This window comes from Phycodurus eques, chromosome 12 (assembly GCF_024500275.1).
Source record: "Phycodurus eques isolate BA_2022a chromosome 12, UOR_Pequ_1.1, whole genome shotgun sequence".
NCBI lineage: Eukaryota > Metazoa > Chordata > Actinopteri > Syngnathiformes > Syngnathidae > Phycodurus > Phycodurus eques.
Window position 1 is genome coordinate 17467307 of NC_084536.1, and position 18352 is coordinate 17485658.

The 18352-nt window shown below is 39.7% G+C and overlaps 1 protein-coding gene across 6 annotated transcripts in view; it reads right to left on the bottom strand.

The window, feature by feature from the left end:
- The window catches only part of LOC133410403 (dedicator of cytokinesis protein 9-like), a 79121-nt gene that overhangs the window by 1644 nt on the left and 59125 nt on the right, over positions 1-18352 (bottom strand). For 3 of the 6 annotated variants that reach the window (XM_061691550.1, XM_061691546.1, XM_061691549.1), the window contains exons 31-52: positions 17010-17188; positions 16795-16911; positions 16060-16171; positions 15819-15952; positions 13210-13324; positions 13054-13120; positions 12919-12966; positions 10854-10921; positions 8435-8550; positions 8139-8276; positions 7881-8063; positions 7321-7434; positions 7030-7245; positions 5676-5733; positions 5492-5598; positions 5104-5226; positions 4918-5031; positions 3825-3971; positions 2550-2760; positions 1960-2150; positions 1214-1314; positions 993-1131 (exon numbers count right to left, since the gene is read on the bottom strand). In XM_061691550.1, coding sequence (XP_061547534.1) covers positions 993-1131; positions 1214-1314; positions 1960-2150; positions 2550-2760; positions 3825-3971; positions 4918-5031; positions 5104-5226; positions 5492-5598; positions 5676-5733; positions 7030-7245; positions 7321-7434; positions 7881-8063; positions 8139-8276; positions 8435-8550; positions 10854-10921; positions 12919-12966; positions 13054-13120; positions 13210-13324; positions 15819-15952; positions 16060-16171; positions 16795-16911; positions 17010-17188 — 2798 coding nt within the window. Of the gene's footprint in view, positions 1-992; positions 1132-1213; positions 1315-1959; positions 2151-2549; positions 2761-3824; positions 3972-4917; positions 5032-5103; positions 5227-5491; positions 5599-5675; positions 5734-7029; positions 7246-7320; positions 7435-7880; positions 8064-8138; positions 8277-8434; positions 8551-10853; positions 10991-12918; positions 12967-13053; positions 13121-13209; positions 13325-15818; positions 15953-16059; positions 16172-16794; positions 16912-17009; positions 17189-18352 lie in introns of all 6 variants that reach the window. The other 3 variants (XM_061691548.1, XM_061691545.1, XM_061691547.1) reach the window with 1 other exon arrangement.

Consider the following 18352-nt stretch of genomic DNA (forward strand, 5'->3'; position numbering starts at 1 on the left):
TTTGTCTATTAAAAGTGTTTGTTAAAAATACATATGTGCAGAGTGGCTTTTCCAGTACCCTGTATGACGGTGACATGATTTTCTATGGGGGAAATTTTTTTTTTCAAATTGCCCAGAAAATGGATTGCATTCAATCTTAAAGGTTCCCATGTATAGGGTCACATAAGTGCACTAAAATCTGCCTTTCTAACAGACGATACTGACATTTTCCCATTTAAGTCTTTCGATAAGGTTACCGCTGTACTGCAGAAGATAAAACACAACAACAACTGTGAATTCTACATCATTACACATACCTCATGCTGTATAAACACACAGATGAACAGTAAGCACATACACATAGTAATGCATCAGACAGGGGCATGCGGGTATGTATACAAAGTTAAACACTCCCAAAAATGATCATGATCAAGCCAGCTTCTACATTCATAGTAAGAGGCGGTTGGAACATGTGAGGAGGAGAAATGATTTTATTTATTGCAGCCATGTAAAGATAAGTACGTATGTGAAGAGATAACTTTGTTATCAAGGCTAAGAGAATGAGATTTGACTTGATGTTATGATCAGTGAAATCATTTGAGATTGTTGTATTGTTATGAATACAGATAGTAGTGAGATACAGTACACTACTCAAGTTAAGGGAGGGACCTAAAATACACCTTAACAAAAAATTCATATATATGGAATGTGCATTAAAAAGTTTAGATAGGGTCAAATTAAGTTCACCCACTTTTTAGATTAATCCTAAACTTTCACCCAAAAGCCCAACAACCCAATTTTTTGTGAGTATTGTGTGTTGACCAGGTCAATGTCAGAGCACATAAATGCATTCATCTGGCTGGACCAACGAACAACAATATTTAGGATTATCATTACCATCCAATCTGCTCATGTCAGCACCAGGAGAAAAAAGAAAACTGTGTTATAAACATGCATATTAAGTATTACATCTTATTTTGTTGGACTTGTACGTTGAAAAACATTGCACTCACTTGCTCGTGCATGATGATCGACAGCTCTCTGGCCAGGTCTCTATAGTTGGCCTTCATCTCGTCATGATACTCCTGCTGGTCCTCTTTAATGAGGCGCTCGTTGATGCCCAAGCCGTGTCCGCACGCCTCAACGAAATGTCTGAGTGCGAAGACGATAGCGTCGGGATGCGTTATAGGAGCGTAACGAAGATCCAAGTTTATGTCTGTCAGGAAAAACTTACCTAAAGACCTCTTTCAGCTGTTTGACCTTGTTATCAGGATACTTCTTGGCACTCGCGTCATCTAGAAAAGCACGGGCATACGCGAGCGGTCCGGCATTCACCTGCAGAAAGATGAGATTTATAATGTTATAAAGGCCACTTTTATCCAATTTTGTCTGTTTATGTGCATCTTCTTGGCACGGTCAGTCCAGGGTGTAGCCCACCTTTTGCCCAAAGTCAGCTCGGATCGGCTGCAGTTTCCATTAATTATTTTGTGGTTAAACATTTTGGTGTTTAAATATAAAATGTTTAATTCTCTTTCGTTTCATATGTCAGTTTTACAGTAAACTTTAACTGAGGGTGACAAATAAACAGCATGAAGCAAGCACACTTTGCGTCTTAGTTGGAAAACAGTGCAAACGAGAGCGTGAACACTGTAAACTACTGTAAAAATATAATACTTTAAAAAGTGTTTTGTAATATTTTTAAATGTTTCAAGTGTTCATGAGGGGCAAAACTATAAAAAGAAAGAAAATTATAAAAAAATATATTTTCTCTCTATTGCAAAGTTTCACCTATCATGGGTGGGTCTGGTCTATCTGTTATAAACAGGGGTTCACTATACTGTCAAACCACCGTCCTCTGGTGTTAGGCTGTGCATTTGGCAACAATATGACTGCAACATGGAAAATCTAATTTCAGACAACTGACAAATGTTTAAGTCTTGGCGGAGGTTTTGATGTCCTCTGAGTGCTGGATGACCTGACCTGGACGCTGATGCTTCCCTGCAGTTTGAGCTGCAGCCGAATCATGTCCACCTCGCTGCAGGAGCACAGCTGATTTATCTCAGCCACCTTCTTGCTCATCTCATCGATGGCCACCTCGATGGGGCTGAGATCGTTGTGTTGCTGGTACATCACAGCGATACGTTTCTTCACATAAGGGAAACGGTGCGTGGCTGCGGGGAGCAGAACGTGACAAGCGACAGACAGGTGAACTTTTTTCCTTTAGCTCTCAGGTGAAAACAAGGGAACAGCAACTGACAGTAAAGATAAAAATCTCAGATTGAACTTTTGGATTTGTTGTGCCATAAAGCAATATCCAAGTGTGATTGCGGCTTGGGAAAAGTCCTTGGGGAAACAAGCTGACATGCTCAGGGTGTAATCTAGATCTTTCACGCATGTGTGAACGACATGTGACAACTGCTTATTGTAATTAAGGCAGTTAACAGTGAGCAACATTCAGAAAAGAAACATACCATAAAGTACACACAGATTAGGATGTATTGTACATCTGTCGCTCATAAGCTTCCAAATAAAAAATAATTCACATCATTACAAAATGGAAAGTCACATACTAGTTAGAATAGTCCTGCGTTTGCACTGCTCCTCCACCCCGCCTTGCTTTTTGCCCGACACGGTGAAAGGCATCTCGAACACAAAGCGGCAGATGTTGTGGCTTTTTTCAAAATCCGTCTTCCTGTCCGCCAGTTCCTTGTCCTCCAAGTAAGGCGTCACGTGCGTCACTTGTATATATGCATACTTAGAGTCCAGGTCTTTAGGGTTGATCTGCAGAAGAGACAACAATATGTCACTGATGAGTCTCTTGTCAACTTTCTAGTAAACACATTTATCAACCAATCGTTTTTTAGGGCAGCATTCCTCATCTCTCACAACTAGTAAATTCTCCATTCACATTATTCCAATGATTGGCGAGTTCAAGATGTCTTCTAACTCTCACCCCTATACCTGTGAGAATCCAGTTTTCTGGTGACCCTAAACAGAGTTAATGGTACAGTATCTCAAATGAATTGGTGGATGAATGGATAAAATCAAACAAAATGTAATTGATTTTGGTGACATAATTCTACTGGGCTCTATTATGAACTTTTCACTTATCATTGTGAAAACAAGAACACAAGTACTATACTTGAAAGTTATAGTAGACAGTAGATAAACTCAAAACTTTTTACACCAAATACCACCTCAAGAAAATACCTGCCTCTCCAAGTATCACCAAAACGACCAACATTTAAATACAGTAGTGTAGTAGGCCTAAGTCCTCATAAAAAAATGAGACAGATTTTCTTCCAAGTATATTTAATTTTATTGTAAGGCACTGTGATATTATGCAATTTGAACATAAAAATGCGCTGACATTTAAAAATGAGATAATGCTTAATATGTATTCACATAAAGGCTAAATAAAACATGCACCTAACTAAATGTTTAAAAACAAACACACCTAAAGATGAAATGCAAGTTTTGAATTTAAAAAACAAATTTTAAGTTTTAAATTTTAACTAAACGGTATTGAGGCAGTGTTTCTTTTGTGTACTACTCCAAGGAGTATGTGCACCACTAGTGATACTTCTGCAACACTTTGACAATCGCTGTTGTTATAGTACAAAATATAGTCATATTTTTAGTGAAAAGGTAACTAATGTAAATTTAATCTAATTTCAATTTAATGCAGTTCATTGGAACTTCTCAAGCAACCATGAACCCCCCTCACTAACATAGAACCAGAGACGTGGGGCACGTGATTAACATGACTGCCTCACATTTAAAAGCTTCTTGGTTTAGTCTCTGCCCTTTCTGTATAGAATTTACATGTTCTCTTCTCCATTTACCTTTCCAGAGTCCTGAATCATCTTTACATTCTCTTGGCCAAACTTGTCCGAGTACAACTTCAGGAGCCTCTGAGATATCTCGGACAACGGCGTGAATTTGGGTTCTTTGTAGATATATTCCTTCCCGTCTTCATCCTCAAAGAAGCCCTAAGAAGGTAAAAAAAAAAAAACACATGCTGGACATATTATACAAAAAAAATATAAATGAGCCCACAGAACCCAATCAAACCATCTATCAACCCACTACTTAATGTCCAAGCACACCAAACCAAAATAACAATCACTGGTCACAGCATTAGGTACACCTGCACAATCAAATGAAATCCAAATGAGCTGATAATAACATAGTGGCCAGTGAGTGTATGCTCTACTGATAGCAAGAACCAGTGAAAAGAGACAACCCAAAGGACACAGATGGAGTACAGTATGATCTCAATGTCACGCTCGTGGGTCCCATGAGGAACAAAGACATGCTTTGACCCTTTTAAGAAGATTTCTGTGGTAATTAAGACGACACTGAATTGGCATGGCATCGACTGAATGAAAGAAGCAAGGAGAGGAACACACCCTATAACCACACTGCAGTCCTATAATGGTGACTATCACACTCATTTACCTCAGCCTCTGAATCAGTAAACTGGTAATGCTAAAGCAGTGTGGAGAGGAGAAAGTAAAAGCATCATTATACTGTGAGAGTGACAGGTGGAAAAAACACACCCAGAAACTCAGAATTTGTATTACAAATGATATGAAATGTAAAGTCGCCATGCAACGAATGCAGAAGCTGTAAAGATGATTCTAATAGTCGACTGAGGCAGGAAACGGTAAGCGCAATGGAGAGTGGCACCCCCACCACCATAAAGGGGCAGCTCAGAGACACTAGCAAGGTGCAACTGCACAACTTACCGCTGCCTTAAAAGAGAGCAAAAAAGCAGAAAATTGTGTTAGAATGGATTAAAAACTACCACTGCATTAGGTCATACAGGAACATTGAACTTCAAACTGGAAATCTTACAAAAAATAATCACGACAACCCCACCAAAACAAGTTGGGTAAAACAATTCCAGAATATGGAAATGAGTGTTTAACTCACCTGACCAAAGAAAGCTACTCTGAAGTAGGTGCCCAGTAGCCTCTTGCCTGTGTGCATCACCTCCGTCACTTTACTGTATGCTCGATGTAACGTGTCGTACAGGTGGGCCAGTTTCTGCGCAGAGAATCAAGAATGTTAAGGAAAAAAACAGCTTCAATCTAATTTCGACCCCAGAAAGCTCTGTACCTCAAAGTCCCTCTGCTTCTCATAAATGGGGATGATTAACTTGTAAATGTCCGAGATGAGCTCGTAGCGCTCGGCTTTCCACAGGCCGTCGGCACACTCCTCCAAAAGCTCCATGAGGACGTCCTAATGGAAATATTCATAGTTTGATATGACAGCTCCTTTCAGCATGAACATGCTGAATGAAAATGAACAAATGTGCAACTGCATCACCAGAAAAACATCCTCAAAAACAGTCAGAACTGTGACGCAGACATGCTTACCACTGTTTTATTGTTCTTCCAAATGTATAATTCAATTCATTAATTGGGAATGTGAATAAAAGGTATTTCACATTTACATAGTGATATTTTAGGAGCATTTAGAGCAAAGTAAACCGTACAAAACATACTTCATTGAAGTGGACGTCCTGCATGCCAACATCCTCCATCATGGCGGCCTCTTCGTCAACGTTTGGCGTTACAATTTGGAATGCAGAGCATCCTTGTTTGAACATTCCTGCAAAAAAATAGGAGACAGCACATATCAGTGAAAGTAGCTAAAGTGTGAGAGGTGAGCTTATGAACGGAAAGTACCTTTTCTCCGTAGGTATTCTGCCACCAGCGCTGCCACGTGAATGTAGCACATGGCTGCCTGTAAGAAATGACAACAGCACAGTCAGGTACTGAAGTTGAATTGCACCTAAGTGCAAGTAATGGAGAGAATTACATGATGAGTATTTAAAACAACCACATAACTGCCTTAAAGTTCGCTATCTTAATGCTAACACAAAATGAGAAACGTCAAAGACGGGCTAACAAATAAAATTGGCGTTAAAATCCTTTACGCAATGGATATTTGAAAACAAAAAGGTGGAGCAACACAGACAGATAATATAAAAATACTCACAGGCATCTAACAACGACCCTAATTTCCCGTGTATAATGCGCATTTCTTCCCCCCCAAAATTGTCAAAAGTCAATAGTGCACATTATACATAGGTATAGGGGCAAATGGAAAACAAACTTCATATTTTAAATGTATGAAAAAATGTATGTATAAATGTATGCCACCATCTAGTGGTTATGAAAAAGCTGTACACTTCCAAAATGCCACTGCCACCTAGTGGTTATAAAAAAGGTCCAGCCTACACTTTCCTTCCAATATGACAGGGGTACGTATGACTGCATATATGTACAGTTGTACTCATAAGTTTACATACCCTGGCAGGATTTGTGAAATATAGTTTATTTTTTATTTTTTATAAATATGACTGATGACTGAACAACAACCATTATTAATTTCTTTATGGTTATGTTTTGTTGAATGATAACGCTTTTCTGAAATGCTGGACCGTTTAATTTGAATTCCATTAAAATAAAATTGAATATGTTTCACCTGGTCCTTCATGTTTTCTTTCAAGAATTGTACCCATCTTACAAATTCTGCCTGGGTAATCAAACATATGAGCACAGCTGTGTGTTTTCTAATTTACTAAATAAAAGTAGGGCTTTGAATTTCAAAATAAGAGCAAATAAATAATAATAAAAAAGGATTACATGTTCAAATAACGTGCTTAACTTCAGAATAATTATTTGAAAAAAACTAACAAAATACAGATAATACTTCATGTTTTGATCATATGGGTAGACGCAAAATCATGCATTGTAAAAACACATATATACATAGGTAGAAGGGTTTTCCAGAATTTTGAGGTCAACTTTGGGAGTGCGTATTATACATGGGTGCATATTATACATGAGAAATTACAGTCATATTTCTGAGTAATTGTAACCATCCACATGGCTGTATTATACGGCCCCCAAGTGGCCAAGGAGAATTGATCCTACACGCTTTTGGAGTGTGGGAAGAAACCCACACAAGCACTCCAAACAGGAAGGCTGGAGCTGAGATTATTAAAAATATATATATTATACCCCCCCAAAAGACCTCTGACAAATCTCCGTTCTTCACGTGGATCCGAGCCATGCTGTCCAGCCAGGTTTTTCTGAGCTCCGGTGTGCTGGTGTAAGACTTAGCCAGGCTGTACTGAAGGTCCACCAGCATCTCAGGGTCTCTCTCGTGCTCCTTCATCTGAGCAGTCGCCATCAACACTGTTCGGATACGCTTGGTCAGGTCCTTCACGTCAACCGGGAAAGCTGTGTTCTGTTGAGGAAGAATTTCTTCTTATAGCTACATACATTACTACCCAATGATGTGAGTGTAACTAAAAAACCTGACCTTGATAGTTCTGTCACTGTTGGCACAGTTGTTGATTATGGACAAGGAATGCTGGAAGCGAGTACTTCCAATACCGATGACATCTGCTATCAACTGACTTACAGCAATCACCACCTAAAAATTAAAATGAAAGCATTACACCATAAAAAAATCACTAGTGTTTCACAACCACACACATGTATATGCAATGATAAAACAATAATTAGAAGCCTGTCTGCTTTCTTCATTTAACAAGTAACAGTAGGAACTCAGACCTGAATTGTGCATATACTGTAAAAGCATTTCATGTTGTTGCAAAACTTTGGATGATTCCCACATGCACGGACTTGTAAAAATTTCTTTGTGAGAGATTGACTGCTATAAGAAAAGTAGTATAACATCAACGATGCTCCATTGACCCCAAAATAATGTATATATTGAATTTCTAATACCAAATCACATCGCTCAAAGCATGGAAGACAAGTTCATTATTATATATACAGTATTTTTTTGTTGTAAAATGCATCCAGGTTCTGCATTTAAAAATGACATGTTTTATTCTCAGAGGAAGATTATCCCACCTGCAAGTGTGTCCTGACAAAAGACTTGCGTCCTGTGTAGTCAAAGTTGCTCTTCATGAGAAAGTAGAGCAGATGGGCGGCATCGCTGCGAATGGAGCTCAGTTTGGAGTTACAACACTTTAAGATCTCGTAGCAGAATGCTGCGCACATGTCAGCGCGGCCTTCAAAAAACGTGCTGGGAAACTGAAAAGACAGAAGCGCCGTGAGTTGCAAAGATAGGCTAAGGATGTGATGATAATAATCAGGCATCATCTCCACCTTGTAGATGAACATCCGCAGTGAAGTGAAAACTTGTTTGAGGGCAGTTTCCGACTGATTGATCCGCAGAAAACAGAGGTGGACTTCAAAAACTTTCTTCATCAGTGGACTGTGGCCATGGTCGGAGCATAGCTGGATCTAGATTTAAGAGTGAAGATAGATGGTTTAAGTTGAAAAGTGACATGACTTAATATTCAGAGTTGACAGAGTTAACTAGAATTTGGTCCAAACACATAATGCATTGTATTACATAGGAAACTACTGTAAAAGTATTCTATCATGTCATAGTTTATTACCTTGAAATCCATGATAAAGATACTGAGGGTGTCCAGGACGGTGAGGCACACTTCGGTGGCAATGTTGGCCTCCAGCAGAGAGTGATTTAATGCGTCTGGGTCCGTGTGACTGTAAGCTAAAGAGAACAGATGGCTGTAGTATGTTCACATTTCATTTCATATTCAGTGTAGCAGTACCAACATTAAATAAAATGTCAAATAAGGTTAAACAAAAGTTGAAAATTTGACATGAAAACAAATTATTACACTTTCCTCCACGGAGGTCACTTCAGCTTTTGCAATTAAGTAACAAGCTGAAGATGTATAATAATACTTTTTTGTGCGAGCGGAAATAAAAGCATACATATTTGGCAAGATTGAATGTCAAGGAAATGGAAAAAGCAGATGAGCTTGAACTCAGTGAAATGCTCCAATTCAACCCATTATACAGAGTAGAGCCCGACCGATATGGGCATCTTGGGGCTGATGCCATACCGATATCGGGGCAAAAAAAAACAACAACCCTAAAATAATGAATAAATAAAATACAATCAGTCAATATATGAAACAATAACATTGGTATACACAGAACATATACTGTATATGAACACAAATTCTTGTAATACCCCTAATATGATTCAAGACAAAGAGGCAGAGCACTACTAAATTAAAATAAGACATTTTAATTAGTAGCACTATCAACATAAGGACCGTAAAGTGTAAAGATGTATACCAACTTACTTATTAGATAATGGTGGACAAAGAAATTAACAGTTGCATTAATTTTTGCTTACCTCACAAAGACAATTTACACCAGGGGTGTCCAAACGTTTTGCAAAGAGGGCCATATTTGGTCAGATGAAAATGTATGGGGGCCGACCATTCGGTCTGACATTCCTCGAACCATTACCATTGTAAATTAACATGTAAATATGTAACTATATCACTTTGCTGTCTGCAACTAGGTCGATATTGCAAATGAGAATCTGTTTTCAATTGCATTATCAGGATAGTTAAAGGTTATAATAATAATAATTTAAATACAAATGAACTATTTTATGAAAGTTGACTGAATTTTTTTAGAAACATGTATTTATTGATTTTGTTTTAGCAAATCACATCCGAGTGCATTTTGACAAAGAATAGTATAGTGACTATTTGACAAAACTATGGTTTGATCATCACAAAAAAATAAATTCACTGAGACTTGTAGCTCGCCTTTGTAGAATTTTCATTTGAGTCACAGGCGATTGTGAAACGCTGCTGTGCTATCAAAACAGCTTCCAGTGGCTTCAGTTTTTCGGCACGTTTGTTCGCTGTTAGCTTGTCGTAGTTAGCATGTTTCGTCTGGTAGTGCCTCTTAATATTAAATTCTTTGAAAACAGCCACAGTCTCTTGGCAAATTAGGCAGACACAGTTGTTTCGTATGTCAGTGAAAAAATCCACTTGTCCAGGACACGGCGGCCTGCGTTGTCAACTTTCCTCTTTTTAGTGTCAGTTGCCATTTTAGAAATGGGCTAAAAACATACCACAGGTCACGCGACGAGAGTGCGGCCACAGGTCTACTGCCACCCTCTGTTGAAATATAAAATGGCTTTTTTTTTTGTATGTGTGTATTGTTTACTGTGGTAAACTGTGCTGGCGGGCCACATTCATTTTATGACATGATGCTTCAGGCCGGAGGAAATTTCGACTCGGGCCGGATTTGGCCCGCGGGCCAGACTTTGGGGATGCCTGATTTACACATTCTTAAAAGGCTGCATAGTAGTCTAAGATAACAGTGGACATTAACAGTTGCATATATCTTTTAGTTCAACGATGCAACTTCTGCAACGTTAAAACGCTGTAATATGCTAGATAAAACTTTCAGGAAATAAATTATGATGCTCTCCTTGACACAGCTGATGTGCCCGAGCGAGTGTGAGTTGGGAAGAAGTTTGCTACACTCTGGTGATCTGTGTGTTTGTGTTTAAGGGCAAGAGGCCAGGCACTTGGGCAGAGTGCGGCACAGGTAAACAGCACCAGCGGAACGTAATCTCCGGAGAGCAAAAAACTTAAAACATCAGTTACAAATTAACTGATGTTGCTTTGTCAATGATGCGTTATAATCAGCCCGATTAATTGGTCGGGCTCCTGTACAGAGGGAGTGAATGTTTGGAAACTTCGTGCCATCCCGATACGTTCTTACCATGCTCTACAGATATTCCAAGAATACTTGAAATCTTTTTTACACTGCAAGCACAAAGAAACCTTTGTAAGAGACTTGTCACAGATCTTAAAGGCAGAAAAAGCTAACTCAGACTTAGAAAAGCCATTTTCATCGTGATGGCAAACTGGTTTGTGAATTAGATGATGATGGTGATGATGTAGAAAGCATGAGAAGGCAGAGCTTTTAATTTCTGGTTTTAAGATGTTGACAAGTACAGGACGGAGCACTTACTGTGGTTAAAAGTGTATGAGTTATCCAGGCTGCTGAGCTGCTGTAAGCGGGCATGCATCATTCCCGCCCTGTTACGGGACACAGGCAGAGTCTGAGACTTCCGCTCATGCGCTACGTGTCCTGCCCCGTCCTGGTTCCTAATGAGGAAACAGGACAGCGATTGATGAGTCTACCAGACTTTACAGCAGAGCAGGTTAGGATAACTTTTGAATAGCACTCAGAAGTCAGTGGAGCATACAGAATTCATTATATATTTTTTTCCAGTCATACATTCACAAATGAGGCGCGGTGACTATAGACAGCTGTGGTCAGAAGTTAACGGATATGAACTTGATGGCAATAGTGGGTTTTATGCACTGGGACACAGATATGCTGGAAGAGAAAATTAACTTGCCTAAATTTAAGCATAAGCACATCCAGAATGTCTTAAAATTCAATGAGAACTAAGACCAACTCCTGATTAATTCCATCATTATGAATTTTAATCCATATAGTGTTTGTTGTACATTCTGACCCACCAAAATATTGCCATGACATTCATATTCATGGGGGTATATAAAGTTCTGAGGACAACAAGTGTAGAGCTGCACTGTTGCAACTGTTATACAATGACTGTAGTTAGTCATTCATGTAGTTGTCATGCAAAAACCAATCATCTTATCAAGAAGTATTAAAGCGCTTCAGTCTAAGGCAGCCATGCATGTCGTAATGACAGTCATCACAGCACTGCAACCTCACCAAAAAAAGATAGAAGGAGCGTGCATTAGTAGTCTATTCCACACAGATAGCTTACCCAAGCAGGAGAGGGCAGGAGCCAGGTTTTAATTCACAGGGTTAAACTTGCCAGCATTAATGTGAGTAGAGAAACAGTGATGAGGAGTTAGAGAGAGAGAGAAAAAGAACACCCAAAGGACCCTGGGAGTTGAGGCCTGAGCCAAGTTGTTTGGCTCCATTTTGAGTAAAGAAATTATTACGGTAATACTGTTATTTAGTAATATTTACATTCACTGTTTACACCCGGAGACCCGAAATGAGCATCAGTACAACATATCTTTAAGATGTCAAATGGAAATGGAGAACTGGTCAACCAGAGGTGGGAGGGGAACTGCCACACCCGCATTTTAGGCTTGCCTTTGATGTCCCCCTTTGCCCCTTTTATAATCATTGCAGAGGGTGGTGCCTATTTGAGCACATCTAGATTATTAGTACCATAATTACATGTAGCAACCCATCAAAGAGTAACATGAACAAGTGAGCATGGTTGCTGTCTTTGTTGGAAGTGCCCCCTGAGCACCGTGCCCTCCCACTCCACAAGTTTCGCCGACTCTGTGGTCAACTGTATCTTTAATTTGCTTTCACGAATTGGAAGTCAAATCATTTCTCACATTTCTACTCATTGGACACATTATTACATCTGCACAATCAAAAATATTATTCGAAACCCCACTCAGTGTAAATCAGTGTGCTTCTACACCAATGCAAATTATGACCATAAACATTAATGCATTATAAATCACCCAATAATAAGGCAAGAAGAGAGAACTGTTAATGGATTTAATTTACTAGTAATGTTTAAAGTGGCGGCACGGTGGACGACTGGTTAGAGGGTCTGCCTCACAGTTCTGAGGCCCGGGGTTCAATCCCCGACCCCACCTGTGTGGAGTTTGCATGTTCTCCCCGTGCCTGCGTGGGGTTTTCTCCGGGCACTCCGGTTTCCTCCCACACCCCAAAAACATGCATGGTAGGTTAATTGAAGACTGTAAATTTCCCCGTAGGTGTGAATGTGAGTGTGAATGGTTGTTTGTTTATATTTGCCCTGCAATTGGCTGACAACCAGTTCAGGGTGTACCCCGCCTCCTGCCCGATGATGGCTGGGATTGGCTCCAGCACTCCCGCGACCCTTGTGAGGATAAGCGGCTCAAAAAATGGATGGATGGATGGATGGATGTTTAAAGTTAGATAAATATGGCCTTTGAGTCAATCAAATGTGTGAAATTCTTCAAACAAGTTAGTACAAAGAAATCTAAAAGATGCAATTTTTGCATCACGATCTAAACAACATTACCTTGCGATGTATCGCTTTCCCATGTATCTGAATTGATGGAGACACACCCTGAAGGGGGAAAAAAGGAAAATCAGACCATAAAAATAAAACAAACATTAACACTCAAGTCAAAATGAGGATGTTGAGACGTCTTACTCGACAAGTGTGAAGAAGTCCATCAGCTCAGAAGATGTAGCTTTCTTCCAGTATCTGACCAAAGCATCTAGAGGGTGGCATAGTTACATTCCGTAAGTTGTATTTAGTCTAGTTTGGAAGTTAACAGGTGATGGGGCAAAAACAATGACATCTTACCCTCAGACATGCTTTTGAGCACATGTAGGAAGCACATGAGGAAGCACTTGATCTCCGCCTGGTCTAATTTATCGCATCGGAGAAGGGAGCTGCCCAATGACGAGGCAGGCTGGCTCTGTGACAGACAAACATTACAACACTACTTATAGAAATTTGAGGACTTTCAGCCACAAGCAATATGAAATCTTTTTAAGAGGATTGTTTGCAGTCAGGTCAAAGATGAGATTTTTCTGTGGCACTGATACAACAAAGCACTCGGTTGCTGTAGGCTGTAACAGATGATGCACATTATCGGTGCCCATACTGTATTTGTAAAAATTCTCCGACATTTCAACACCAGATACGAGCCTGTCATGTGCTATGCTATTATGTCCGCTTGAAAAAGAGTCAATGTGTACATTAATACAATATGTAATTACCTTTATTTTATGTTAGTTTTGATGTAAACCTCCATTGGGAGTGTCGAATAAAACTGCTTGAAGCAAGCACACATTGACTTCTTTTTCATCTTGCTAACATCCGCTAGCTTAATGCTAACACACAATGTAAAACATTGTAGATGGGCTAATGAATAGCATCGATTTTGCAGTGTAAACCCATAAATAACAAATATTCAAACACAAAGTATGCAGCAACATATACAGAAAGACACCATAATACTAACAGGGATATCTGTTCTGTGAAAAAGGAGTTATATTCCGGCAGTTTTGCCGAGAAGTTCTTTGTTGTGAGTTTTCATCAAATTGACGTGTTATCGGGAGGCACCACACTGCCTCCTTGGATGCCAAGGTGTACACAACAGAAGCAGCACATACACAATGCTATGAAAAAGTATTGGCCACTCCTCAAATTCTTATATTTTTGCATAGTTTCCCCATTTTAATGTTAAAAATCATCAAACAAATGTAAATATCAGACAAATATTTCCCAAGTGAACTTAAAATGCTGTTTATAAATGGTGACTTCATTTATTAAGGAAAAAAAAAACCTATTCAAGGTTACCTGGCCCATGTGAAAAGTAATGGCCCCCTAAACCTCAATACTGGTTGGGCCAGCCTCAGCAGCAACAACTGAAATCAAGCGTTTTCTATAATTGGCAATGAGTCTTTCACATCCCTGTGGAGATATTTTGGCCCACTCTCAGAATTGTTTGAATTTAGCAAAAATGTAAGGTTTTCAAGCATGGACGGCCTTTTCAAGGTTATGCCACTGGATTTCAATCGGATTGAAGTCTGGACTTTGACTAGGCCAGTCCAAAAGCTTCCTTTAAGCCATTCAGAAGTTGACTTGCTGGTGCGTTTTAGATCGTTATCCTGCTGCAGAACCCAAGTGAGCTTCAGCTAGAGGTCACAAACTGATGGCTGAACATTCTCCTTCAGGATTTTCTGTTGAAGAGCAGAATTTATGGTTCAATCACAGCAAGTCATCCAGGTCCTGAAGGAGCTAAGCAGCCCAGGACCATCATACTACCACCACCACGTTTGACTGTATGATGTTCTTTTTCTGAAATACTGTGCTACATTTACACCAGATGTCGCAAGACACACACCTTCCAAAAAGATCAACTGTCATCTCGTCAGTCCATATAATATTCTCCGTAAACTCTTGGGAATCATTCTGATGGAGATTTTTTTTCTTTCAAAAGTAAGACTAGCCTCTATGTTCTTTTTTGTCAGCAGTGGTTTATGCCTTGGAACTCTGCCATGGATGCCATTTCTCCCGTCTCTTCCTTATTGTTTTGTAATGAACACTGACCTTAACTGAGGCAAGGTAGGCCTGCAGTTCTTTAGAAGTTGTCATGAGTTCCTTTGTGGCATCCCGGATGAGTCATTGCTGTTGTCTTGGGGTAATCTCTGTAGGCCGGCCACTCCTGGGAAGGTTCACCACTGTTCCATGTTTTCTCTATGTGAGGATAATGGCTATCCCTATGATTCGCTGGAATCCTAAAGCTTTAGAAATGGCTTTTGTAACCCTTTTCAGACTGATAGATGTCAATTACTTTATTTCTCGACTGTTCTGGAATTTCTTTGGATCGTGTCATTTTGTTGCAGCTTTTTTTATATCTTTTGTCCGACTTGATTCTGTTTGGAGTGATTTCTTGATTGAACAGATCTGGAGGTAATCAGGCTTGTGTGTGTTCAGTGAAAAATAACCAAAAATGGTATTAAGAAACAATTCATTCATGATTTAACAAGGGGGCTAATTACTTTTTCACATAGGGCTAGGTAACTTAGAATAATTTTTTTTTCCTTCAATAAATAGAATCACCATTTAAAAAAAAAATTTTAAGTTCACTTGGGTTATATTTGTCTATTTACATTTGTTGGAGGATCTTAAACAAAGTGGAGAAACTATGCAAAAATATAAGAATTTGAGAAGGGGGCCAATACTTTTTCACGGCACTGTACCTCCTAGGCAAGTGGACTAAGATTTTTCCGTGTGTAAGAGAAACTCATATTCTGTGTGAAGAAAAGCGGTATGGGCGCATTCCTAGATCTAACAGGCATTTGAGACAAAACAAATGCAATCAAAGCAACTTGCGTACCATCAGTGCCTGTGGACAAATTTTAGTGATGTCAGTGATCCTTGTAGAGGTGTGAGAAATGTACCTTGTCTAAAGACTTGCCCTTTTCCACGTTCCTTTCGGGCAGACTGTTGCCAGAGTCGGTGCTGATGAGGGACCCTCGCGAGTCTGCGTGGCGCACAGAGTTAATGTTGGGTGTAGAGGATGTTTGCGGGGAGGCTGCAAGAAACAGGAGGATTTATTATTGTTAGAGTGCTATTATTATTGTGAAACTTACTGTATTGCGTTTCCCCATTTTCCCTCCCTCAGCTTTCAACTCAACTTACCAGTTCCAGAAATTACTCCAAAAACATCTTTGTGCAAGCTCGTGTCCAAAAAAGTGCTTGATCTGGGCGGTGTCATCAAAGCGTTAGTGAGGAGGGAATCTTCTCTTCCATTCTGATAGAAACAAGATGATTTTAATGTTCGCAGACCAGCATGAACAGCATATTAATTTTGCAAGCCATATACCCTCACTAAAGACCTTATTAGATTTACATGATAAAATAATATGACTCAATACAAGAGCTGCATCAAAATTATTCCCTTTCAAAGATGGTGAATGATAAATGTTATGTTTTGCAGTGGTGTAGACACCTTTGAGTTTGACGTTAACAAAACGTCCTATAAATAATATAAATAATTAATAAATAAATCTTTAAAATATTATGGTCTTTTAAAAGGTTGAAATGGTATCAATGGTAAATGCAAAGCTGATCATTTGTTCTGATTGGTCAGGTGGGTAGTTAAAGGGCTGATTGAAGACTGAATTATCCATAGGTATGAATGTGGGTAGGAATGGTTGCATGTCATTTGTGCTCTGTAATTGGGTAGTGACCAGTCAAGGGTGTAACCGTGACCCTGATGAGGATCATCAGTACGGAAAATGAATGGATGGATTTTTATTTTTTTTAAGGATTTCATAAACAAGCACAGCACAGCTAATACTGTAGATTTGCATAACGGTTTTGTTGATGGAGTTACATGTAAATCCAGAATATGCCAGTGGGTGTCGCCCTTACATTGTTACAGTGGTTGATGGGGAAGGGGGTAACTTCCTTCACATTCAGCCTGTTGACATTCTCTTGCAGCAAACCAAACAGAGGCAAGTAGAGGGTCGCCAACCTCGCCTGCTGACTCTGGCAAACACATGAATCACTCAGCAGCAGTCTCCAAAAGCAATCTGACACAGAGGCGATTCAGTGAACAAGCCCTAAGACAAGACGACGGCACTTACTTTTGAGGTGTAGCGGTCGTCGAACGTGTGCTTTATCATCAGGTTCTTCAGCACTTGGATTGCTATCTGTCGAATCTCCCTAAACTCCTGCAGGGCTGCGTTGACCTCCCGGAGAAGCAACCCAACCAGGAAGTGGTTCTTACAAAAGTCATCTGTCAGCGAGTAATCCAGTTGGAGGTCTGAGGGGAGGAAGTGCAGGCAGAAGAGATTAGGGCACGGGAAACAACACTAAGCAATCAGTGGAAATAGAATGATTCAAATCTCATTTGAATCTGAGACAATTAAATCAGAAACAAACATCTTGGAAGATATGCAGACTGCAACCAGAAAATGAAACCTTATATGAACACCTAGTATGTTCTTTGTCCTCAATAGTAAGACAATTCAGCACAACAGTAGAGTGTTGTCTTACTAGTAATTTTTTCCAATTACTAGTCCCACTTTTGGCCTACTAGTACAACCTCACGATGGATATTTAGAATATTGAATAAATGCTCAAACGGCTTTCAGGGCATACTAGTAGTGGGGAGTGGGATAACGTTATTAGAAAGAAAATTCTACTAGTGTGTTCTACTAGAGTGCTGAATTGTCTTACTAGTGAGGACAAAGAGCAAACTAAGCTGAATATCAATATTGAAGAAATGCCCAAACGGACATATACCTACACAAAGTAAGGAATCCAACTGTCATAATTAAAGTTATTTCTAATATTTAGTTTTGCTTGGCTTGTGTAGCCAAGCAAAACAAAATAACCAAAATACTAGTATGCAATTCATAATAAAGAATATTGTTATTATAAATGTATACTTAATTGCTAATGTCACTCAACATGAACCATTACCAACACTAAATGGGTAGCTCTTGTGTTCAATTCACATGCTTGTGCAGGTGTACCTAATGTTGTGGCCTGTGTCATTCTTTTCCAGCTAATATACCTTTTTAATAATAACAATAATTTTAATGGGCGGCACGGTGAATGACTGGTTAGAGCGTCTGCCTCACAGTGCTGATGACCGGGGTTCAATCCCCGGCCCCGCCTGTGTGGAGTTTGCATGTTCTCCCCGTGCCTGCATGGGTTTTCTCCGGGCACTCCGGTTTCCTCCCACATCCCCAAAAACATGCATGGTAGGTTAATTGAAGACTCTAAATCGCCCGTAGGTGTGAATGTGAGTGTGAATGGTTGTTTGTTTATATGTGCCCTGCGATTGGCTGGTAACCAGTTCAGGCTGTACCCCGCCTCCTGCCCGATGATAGCTGGGATAGGCTCCAGCACTCCCGCGACCCTTGTGAAGATAAGCGGCTCAGAAAATGGATGGATGGATGGATGGATGGATGGATAATTT